We start from the raw sequence: 9,094 nt of genomic DNA, 5'->3' as shown, positions 1-9,094 counted from the left end.
TTATATTGTCTGCGTTAGTATTTGTATTTGTATTATTATTTTTGAAATAATTTAAAGTAGTAATTATAATATTGTAATTATGAGTAAATAAAATTTATTTATTTGTCAACCTGTATAAATTTTAATTTACCAACCTGTTAATCTAGAACATGGAGAAAACCCTTTTTTATAGATTGGATGATATATTTTGTTTTAAAAAATTTCAAATCAAATCATATTCAAATTACATCATAATGTGTTGCAAATATACTTATTACTCGAAGTAAATAAAAAAATTTGGAATTTGGAATTTGGCTCGGTTAACGACCAACCTATTTAATTTAGTGCTCAGTTGACCGCCGATCGCCGTAGAAAACAAAAGCCGCTTTGGTTGTAATGGAGATTACAGATGAATGGGGACGCAAAACCTGCATCTCCTCTCCCGTTGGTCCTTACTTCTCGAACCCATCAGATTCGGAGCTACTCTTCTCTTCTCCCTCTCTCTCTCCTCCGATTCTCTCTACTGTCCCTCACTTAACTCCCGCGCGTTTTCTCTCCGTCTCCGGCGTCCCTCCGTCGGATTCTTCCGCAATCGTCGGCGCCTCTTTCAATATTTTCAATCCGCACGATGATACAGCTAGGGTTCTCTCCTACAATCGTCTCCAGTTTCTACCTTTCCCCAGTAAAAATTCAGTCTTGGTGTTTTTCCCCACGGGGACTAACCTTGATCGGATTGGGTTCTTGCTGCTTTCTATTGGAGATTCCGGTGGGTTACAAGTCATGGGTTCGAACGAAGGTGACGTCTTTGTGGCAACAGAGAGATTATTTTCTCGGATTTTGAAGATTTTGGTGCAACCGGTTAGTGTTTTTGGATCGGATAAGAGTTCTTCTTCTGACGAATTGGGATACGTTTTGGTTTATTCGTTGTATTCGATTCATTGGTTCAGTGTCAAGTATGATGAATCTCAAGGGAAGCCGGTTTTGAGAAACCTTGGTTGTAAGCAGTTTAAGAGGTGTATGATTGTGAGCGCTTCTTGGAGTCCTCATCTTACTGGAGAGTGTTTAGTCTTGTTAGAGAACGGTGAGGTCTTTTTGTTTGATTTGAATCAGAGTCATTGTAGACTTAGAGGTTCCAAACTGAAAGTTTCTTGGGAAGGTCATGAGGTCAATAGGAGGAATTGGTTAGGATGTGATTTTGGTTGGACTTTTGGGGTTTATCTTGTTGCTCGGTCTGATGCGGTCTTTGCTATTACCAGAAGCTCTGAGGATTGCAGTGTGAGATGTTTATTGGAAGTTGAGAGTCTTAATATAGCTGGAACTGAAGAGTTTGTTGGCTTTGCAAAGGCGGGTAGTGACAGTATTCGGTTTGTTGTTGCTTCTCAGAGCTATGTATTTCTCTGTGATCCGAGAGCAGGAGCGCCTTTGTTGAAGTGGCAGCATGATGTTGAGAGGCCTTGCTTTATCGATGTTTATAGATTGTCTGAACTTGGAATTAGGACTTTTGAATCAACTACTTCTTGCGTTATAATTGGCTCGTTTTGGAATGCGCAATCTCAAATGTTCTGTTATGGACCTTCCCCATCTGTTGTGAATGATCCTTTTTCCTTGTATGTATGGGAGCTTCCACACAATCTACTCTTACCTGCCGGAAAGTGTCTATGCGGAGATTGTGTCTTTAGGGAAGTGATGATGAAGGAGTCTCTTCTCGAGTGGATCGATTGGCAGAAAAAGAGTGTTATTTTTCTCGGTTTTGGCGTTCTAAACAAGTACCTTCCACTTGAATCATTAGATCAATCATCCGGGTTTACTTTGATTCGGTTAACATCCTCGGGGAAGCTTGAAGCAGTCAAGTTCTGTGCTTCTCCTTTAGATAGTTTAGAATTAGTAGCTCACAAAGATTCAGCCTGCAAACCTGACGAGGTGAACTTACTGTACCTCCCTGATGAAGATGAATACAAACTCCCGAGACGATTTAAATATCTCGACCTCAAGTATCTCTCTGCTCACACAAAAGGGAAGCTCGCCGGGTTTATTGATTCAAAGATGAAGACCAAATCATCAGGTTTGCAGAAGAATAAATCTTTTAGCTTAAGCTGCCATGAGGAGTTATGTAAGAAGTTGAAGATTTGCGGATTTGGTAGAGATAGATCTTCCTCTAGCGTAACCGCAGTCTTTGAGAATATCAATTCACCGACAAGCGTTTTCGACATTGCGTTGAGAGAAACCTGGTCAAACTTACCTATAGAAATTTTGTTGCTTGCATTCTCGAACTACTCTGAGTTTGAAGATGTTTTGGTAGACAAGAAGAAACCGTCTCTCGAGTTCTTAGCTGTTCCAGAACTCCCTCAGCTACCGCCTTTCTTGTTAAGGAAACCTTCACGCCGGAGTAGTAAATGGTCAAAGAAGGAGCAGCCCAGTGTTGAGCTCGTTGGTCCTGTTCTTCCACTTCCAGTTCTCACAACACTACATGAGTTCCGCAACGGATGTCTCAATTCAGAACAAGAGTTCTCGCCTGAAGCTGAGTTCTCTAACCGATGCAATCAAATATCCAAAGTAACCCGCGAGCTCGCAAACTCAGGTCAAGAAGATGAGACGACCATATCACTTGGCGATGACCGAGACGATGACATGTGGCTCAACAGTGATTCACAGAAGGAGAAGAAGGCGTTCATTTCTTATTGTCCGATCACAAAGACAACTGATTCAGACAGAAAACAGCAAGAACTCACTACGTTTGTCTCCAGAGTGCGTCGTTGTAAAGAAGCTGACATTGATGATGGAGGAACAACAGGGCTTGAACTGTTCGATGACTTGTCTCCAGTCGAGATTTGCTTCGAAAATCGGAAAGTGAATTTCGATACGAAAGCTTTGCTTACGTCCAAGACGCTTCTCTCTCAATGGCAACAACGATCATCTTCATATCAAGAGTTTCTTTCTCAGTACCATCTCCAAAAATGAGAGATATCTCCACGTCTTTTTTTGTTTTGCTTTTATTGTTGTTTCTTCTTCACCCATCAATTTTGTAATTTCCAATGTTCGGTTATATTCATTTTTGGGAATTGTCGTAGATTTCCCGGTATAGAAATAGAATTTTTCTTCAAATTACGTAATTACCATTTGAAGAGAAACAAAATTTGCATGAGTTGCAACATCATCTGGCTATAAATGTAATAAGTGGATGAAAAAAAAAAGAAGTCAACAATTTAAAAAGTGGACTATGTTATAAATCCACTAGCTATAGCTAAAATCAACTGTTTTATTATAATTCGATGACAAAGATAATCAACAAGTCGACATTATAAATAAATCAATATTAATTAGAATAAGTCTAAAACATTGATAAATATATATATATATATATATATATATATATATATATATATACTATATATTGTATAATTTTGAATTATTTATTTTTAATAAATTGATATGTAAATGATATCAACAAAAATATTTAAATTCTTTTTCTTTATTCAAAATTTTAAGATCAAAAATTGATTCATGTAATCTTTATTTAGAATACAATAAATACATTTTCGTTTCAAATTATATTTATTAATAATTGATTCATGAGAATTTGTTAGAAATATCACTATCAAAAATACCTATTTTCTTGAATATTTTCATTTTTACCCTCTTTTACACAATTACAATATGTTAAATTAATTTTTAGATTTTTTTTTAAGTTTAGGTTCTCTATTTTACATTTAGGATATAGTTTTGAGGGGTTAGGGTTTAGTATTTAGAGTTTAGGGCTTAGAATTTAGTTATTTTATACATTGAAAAGGGGTAATTTTGAAAATAGACAACATAAAAAGGTATTTTTGAAAAGTGACATAAGAAAAAAAGTGTTTTTGAAAATCCCTCTATTTTTATTTAATTGTTAAAATAATTTTTAATAAAAAGAGTATATATGTCCATTTTCATTTCAAAATGTGTAGTTTTCAAATAACTATAATATTGAGTTTAATTTTCAAATTTCTTTAAAATTTTAGTATATTCTTAAAAATATCCCTATAATTATTGATTCACCATAATTATTGATTCATTGCTTAAATGAATCTATAATGTAAACTCTTTTAATCTATAGGTGTTAACAAAGTTGAAGGGCCACAAGAAGCACATAACCGGTTTAGCATTCTCTACCGCACCTTTACACAGAGAATCTTTGTATTTTTGGATCAAATGTTTGATTTGCTATATTTGCAATCGTTTGTATATTACTAAGTATGTTATCAGTAAATCTCTCTTTATCCCTAAGACTTGCTTGAATGACTTGTTCATAAGGTAATACTAGTTCACTTAGCAGTTGATTTGTTCATAACGGTGAAATGAACTACTTACTTTGAAAGACTTCATTCCAGCCTAAGAACTACATAAAATATGAATATGTTATAAATTTGATTACCAAAAATAAATAAACTAATCATGTAATAGACAAAACAAACAATTCAATTTCAAAAGTATGTTAGAAGGAGAAAAAAAAATTCAACATAATCGACAAAAAATACATTATAATGCTGTACAAATAAGGTGCATCATGAATTAGTCTTAATCATCATCATTGCAACTATTGGTAAATTAATATTTGATGTTTATTAGTATATTGATAACGGTAACTTTGTTGGTATAGTATGGTTATTAGTGTAAAATTGATTTAGTCAATATTATTAGAGTTTCATTTTGGTGAAATAATTGTATACATATAGTTTTAATTTGTTTGATGTATATTATAGTTTTATATTGTTTGAACTGTTCGATGCCTTGTCTCCAGTCGAGATTTGCTTCGAAAATCGGAAAGTGAATTTTGATACAAAAGCTTTGCTTACGTCTCTCTCAATGGCAACAACGATCATCTTCATATCAAGAGTTTCTTTCTCAGTACTATCTCCAAAAATGAGAGATATCTCCACGTCTTTTTGTTTTGTTTTTATTGTTCTTTCTTCACCCACCAATTTTGTAATTTCCAATGTTCGGTTATATTCATTTTTGAGAATTATCGTAGATTTCTCGGTATATAAATAGAACTTTTCTTCAAATTACGTAATTACCATTTGAAGAGTAACAAAATTTGCATGTATTGCAACATTATCTGGCTAGAAAAATAAGTCACATCAGATTTAAAAAAAATGTATCAACATGGATTTTGTTGCATAAATCTCAATGTGTTAACAAAATCAAACAAAGAGTTCGTAAGGAGAAGAGTATGGTATCAAACTGCTCCTACTTACTTTGGGAAGGAAAAAAAACACACAGTTATTACTTCTTCTTCTTCTCTTTTGTAAGTCGTAAGATGGATCCTAACCCGAAAGGAGATGGACCACCGATCACCGGAGCAATCCAAAAACTTCCTTCCCTTCCGCCGCCATTCTTTCTGGCTTGTTTTTGTGGCCTGAACTGATACGAGCTGCAGCAGAGAGGTGGAGGAGAAGATGACGGATTTGCTCCTGGACGTGGGACTCCATGTCTCTGCGAGCTATGCTTGTTAATTTCCCTAAGCATTTCCCTCTTCGAATACGTTACTGATCCTGTGGAGTTGCTTCTCGTTAACCGAGGAAACGAACACATCAGACTCTTCTTTATATCGCAGTTAAGGCTTGAGCTTCTCTTGAAGCTCCAAAACGACTTTGATGATTTCTCTGCCTCCAAAACCGAATTTACACTGCTCCCTCGACCATTAACGCTTCCCCGAGTTTCTTTCACGCTGTATTTTCTCGAGTATTCAAGCAATGGTAAAGGCGGAGGAGGAAGAGAGGAGGAGGAGGATAAGGAACGAGTAGAGACGATAGGAGGGAGCTCGTATTTGTAGAGACGTTTTGGCGTGGCGGATGCAGGGGTTACGTGGAAAGGAAGGACTGGGAGGATCATACCATCCGCAAAGATCTCGTCGGCTGGTGAGGAATCTTCAGGATCAAAGTTTCTTGATATGTGGAACTCGAAATCAGAGTTTGATGAATCTAATAGAGTAGTGTCTCTTCGAACCGGGCCTGATGGTTGTTGTTGTTCCATAGCAGGTCCTTTATCGGATTGGCCAAGATCACCAGCAAACGAAATCCGCTGGTGGTTTGACTCCGTGCAGATCATGATGGTCCGTTTTGCTGAAGTTATCAAAACAAATTAGTGAAACCAATGAGAACCATAGAAATGATTAACTAACCTTCGTGAGGAGTGATAAAAGTCAAGGCACGTAATGTAGCGATTTAAAGTTGGATTAAGGATGAATGGGAAAGATGTAAAGGAAATAAGGTTTCCATGAGAAGATGATGAAGGAAAGGTTTAGGGGATCATGATGTTTGGAAACATTTGAATTAAACGCATTAGTCTACGTATTAGAGGTTGAAAACTTCAATTAAAATAATGGATGTGGTGTGCCACTACTGCAGGAAACAATGGCTGAGAAAAAGAACATAATATCTAATTAGATTTCCAGGGGTTTGAATAAATTACATTACCTCTACTTTAGGCGCCCAGCACACAGTGTATTCTATCTTTCTTCTCTGTTTTCCACACAATTGATACTGCTCATCGACCATGGACCCTCCAACTCGCCTCACCGGCTGGTGACTGCTAACATTAGCCACATTGAAGTGTGTTTCAATGAGATTTGTTATCATGTTGATCATGGCTTTCAACTGCAACCTGGTTTGGACACTCAAGAAGAAGAAAAAGCTTTCTGAAGATCCGTTATCAGCATATATGATCATCCTTGCATTATCTTGTTTTTTTCTTTTCCCTACAACAGTCAACAATGAAACATAGAATCAGTATGTAAAGAACCTAACTGCAGCTAGTAACAAGTGTCCCACATCAGGTGTTCAATAAATGAAACACTCTTAGGTAAAACTTGACTCACCAGAGAGAGAGAGAGAGAGCTGTTCATAAAACCCCTTGGAAATGGTAAAAAGTTGTGGTAAAGGGGAAGCTTGGTCTGACCCCTGCAAAGTTGTCTAACAGCACATACACTGTTTCTCATCAAGTTCTTGACACAAACAACAAGATCAGATATTTTACGCATAATCTTAGCAAGATACTAAGTAAAGTAACTCTCTGGGGGATGCTAATAGTAAGGCAAACAAGACAAAACTAAGTCTGGGAACAAAGATGTAAAAAAGCTGCATTATTGATAACAGAAACAGCCTGGAGATGATTCCATTGCCAAGGAGATATTACAATTAGCTTTGGTAACGGAAAAAAAAAACCCCTCCAAGTTGTCTCTTTTACAACAAGAGAAGAATATTAAAGGAAACCAAAGTAAATGGCTTCTTCAATCACTAAAAAACCTGAGCACATTGCTACATATTTTTTCTTCCTTCCTTTTTACAATCGAAAATGACAAAGAGTAGAAAAAACAAAACAAAGTTGATACATTTTTCTTGGATAGAAAAGAAGCTGACCAGCCCAAATTGGTTTTGTTTATCTATCTCATGTTTCCACATCCTCAGGAACATCGTATGAGTCTGCTGTTACTTCTTCTCCTAGCCACAATCCTGGTAAAAGATTCTGCATGACAAACATTCAAATTCTAAGCAACAAACAAAGAAAGCATCAATGGAACGGTAGAGTCAAAAACAAAAACAAAGAAGAAGACATATACATTGATTTGCTTCTGAACCAATCTTGGTCTCTTCTTTGGTCTCCTGGGAGGTTTTTTACCAATTAAGGCAGAGAAGTCTTGTTCGATTTCTTCTCTCAACAAAGAAACAGAGAATTTGACTTTGTTGTTCAAATCTCCATCACCATGATCTTCGCTGCTACCTCTCTTCAGTCCACCAACAATTTCATGTCTCCGTAGTAGAAGAGAAGAAGAAGAAGACTCGATGATCCTCGTTGATTCGTCTCCAGGTTCGTTACACGCAGCTCTCCTGGTCCTCAAATTCCACGGCCGAGTTGCTGCAACAGAAACAGCAACAACATCGCCGGTGCCGCTGGTGTTGTTCCTCTCAACGGAGGAGAGCCGCTTAGGTTTGTTGTTGTTGCCGGAATCGTAGAGGAGATCGAGGGTGAGCTCTTCTTTACCACCGTTGTTGGATCTACTACGATGATCAGAAGGAGATGGGGAAGATCGGTGGTGGTGGTGGTGGTGAGGAGGAAGCTTGACGCAGCGGAGGAATCTTTGTTGACCCCATCGGAGATAAGGTAAGGTGAAGTTATGGAGGCGTTTGGATCTTTCCGGTAGAGGTGGAGGAAGCTCCATTTGTGAAATTTTGATAAATTGAGAAATTGGTTTTGGTTTCTTCTCTCCGCCGTGGGAAGAAGAAGATGAAGATTGAAGATTCCTTTCTTTTTCTTCTCCCTTTCCTTTGAAACCAAGTTCAAAGTTTTTTTTTTTTTTTTTTGTGTTTCTTTTTTGTGTGTTTTGTATTTCTCAGGAAAATTATAATTTTTTCTGTTCGAATTATTCGGAGAGAGAGAGAGAGAGAAAAAGAGAGAGTTAGGGACGCGATTGTAACGTTGTACTCGTGGTTTTTTTTTTTCTTCCCGGACTCGTCTTATTGTTACTAGACCAGCCTTCACAACTTGATTACTGTAAAATGCGGTTATATTCAAATTTAGTGGAATTCTTCTGCCCAATAATAAGATAAAATTAAGTGAGTTTTCTTTTTAAGACACAAAGTAAAAAATTGTATTGTAGCAAAATAGAATGCAAATATCTTGTATTTTTGGTTGTTACAATTTCCAATTAGTAGAATCACAAACTAAATGTAAGTAGGATTAGCGTGATTATATACACCATATGAACTTCTTTAATCAACAACTATTAAAATTGAATACTTAAGATCCTTTTGTTTTTGTTTTGTTCCAACGAGTATTTTATTTACGATCGACAATTTTTAGGCTCTCTTGCTGCTTTTAACTTTTCATTACAAATTATTATGATATATATGTTGTTGTTGCGTATAAAAAAGTATTAGACATTACAAAGCTTGTTTGAGAGGATTTCGTCGACTACGTTTTTTGCTTGCTTTCCGATTCGGTTAATTCTGTCAGCTTTTCGAATTTAGTTTGATTTCTAATAGTAATGAAGAAAAATCAAACTAAAAACCCATCTTATTAAAAGCAATGACAATACCAGTAGTAAACTGTCATTTTCTTTTAACCAACTCTGATAGTTTTT

At 36.4% G+C, this 9,094-nt stretch overlaps 3 protein-coding genes across 3 annotated transcripts; 1 reads left to right on the top strand and 2 right to left on the bottom strand.

The window, feature by feature from the left end:
* LOC104746200 lies at positions 335-3,080 on the top strand. Its single transcript, XM_010467620.2, has one exon. The coding sequence runs from the start codon at positions 376-378 to the stop codon at positions 2,935-2,937; it is 2,562 nt and encodes an 853-aa protein (XP_010465922.1). The 5' UTR covers positions 335-375; the 3' UTR covers positions 2,938-3,080.
* On the bottom strand, positions 5,085-6,524 carry LOC104746199. Its single transcript, XM_019236577.1, has 2 exons — positions 6,432-6,524; positions 5,085-6,077 (listed from the first exon to the last, which is right to left on the bottom strand). The coding sequence occupies exon 2, from the start codon at positions 6,061-6,063 to the stop codon at positions 5,239-5,241; it is 825 nt and encodes a 274-aa protein (XP_019092122.1). The 5' UTR covers positions 6,064-6,077; positions 6,432-6,524; the 3' UTR covers positions 5,085-5,238.
* LOC104746198 lies at positions 6,498-8,286 on the bottom strand. The gene is made up of 3 exons (XM_010467617.2): positions 7,574-8,286; positions 6,833-7,479; positions 6,498-6,712 (listed from the first exon to the last, which is right to left on the bottom strand). Exons 1-2 carry the CDS (start codon positions 8,171-8,173, stop codon positions 7,402-7,404), a joined length of 678 nt encoding a protein of 225 aa, XP_010465919.1. The 5' UTR covers positions 8,174-8,286; the 3' UTR covers positions 6,498-6,712; positions 6,833-7,401.

Source organism: Camelina sativa, chromosome 15 (genome assembly GCF_000633955.1).
Source record: "Camelina sativa cultivar DH55 chromosome 15, Cs, whole genome shotgun sequence".
In the NCBI taxonomy this organism is placed as follows: Eukaryota; Viridiplantae; Streptophyta; class Magnoliopsida; order Brassicales; family Brassicaceae; genus Camelina; species Camelina sativa.
This window is presented reverse-complemented; position numbering and strand designations above follow the sequence as displayed.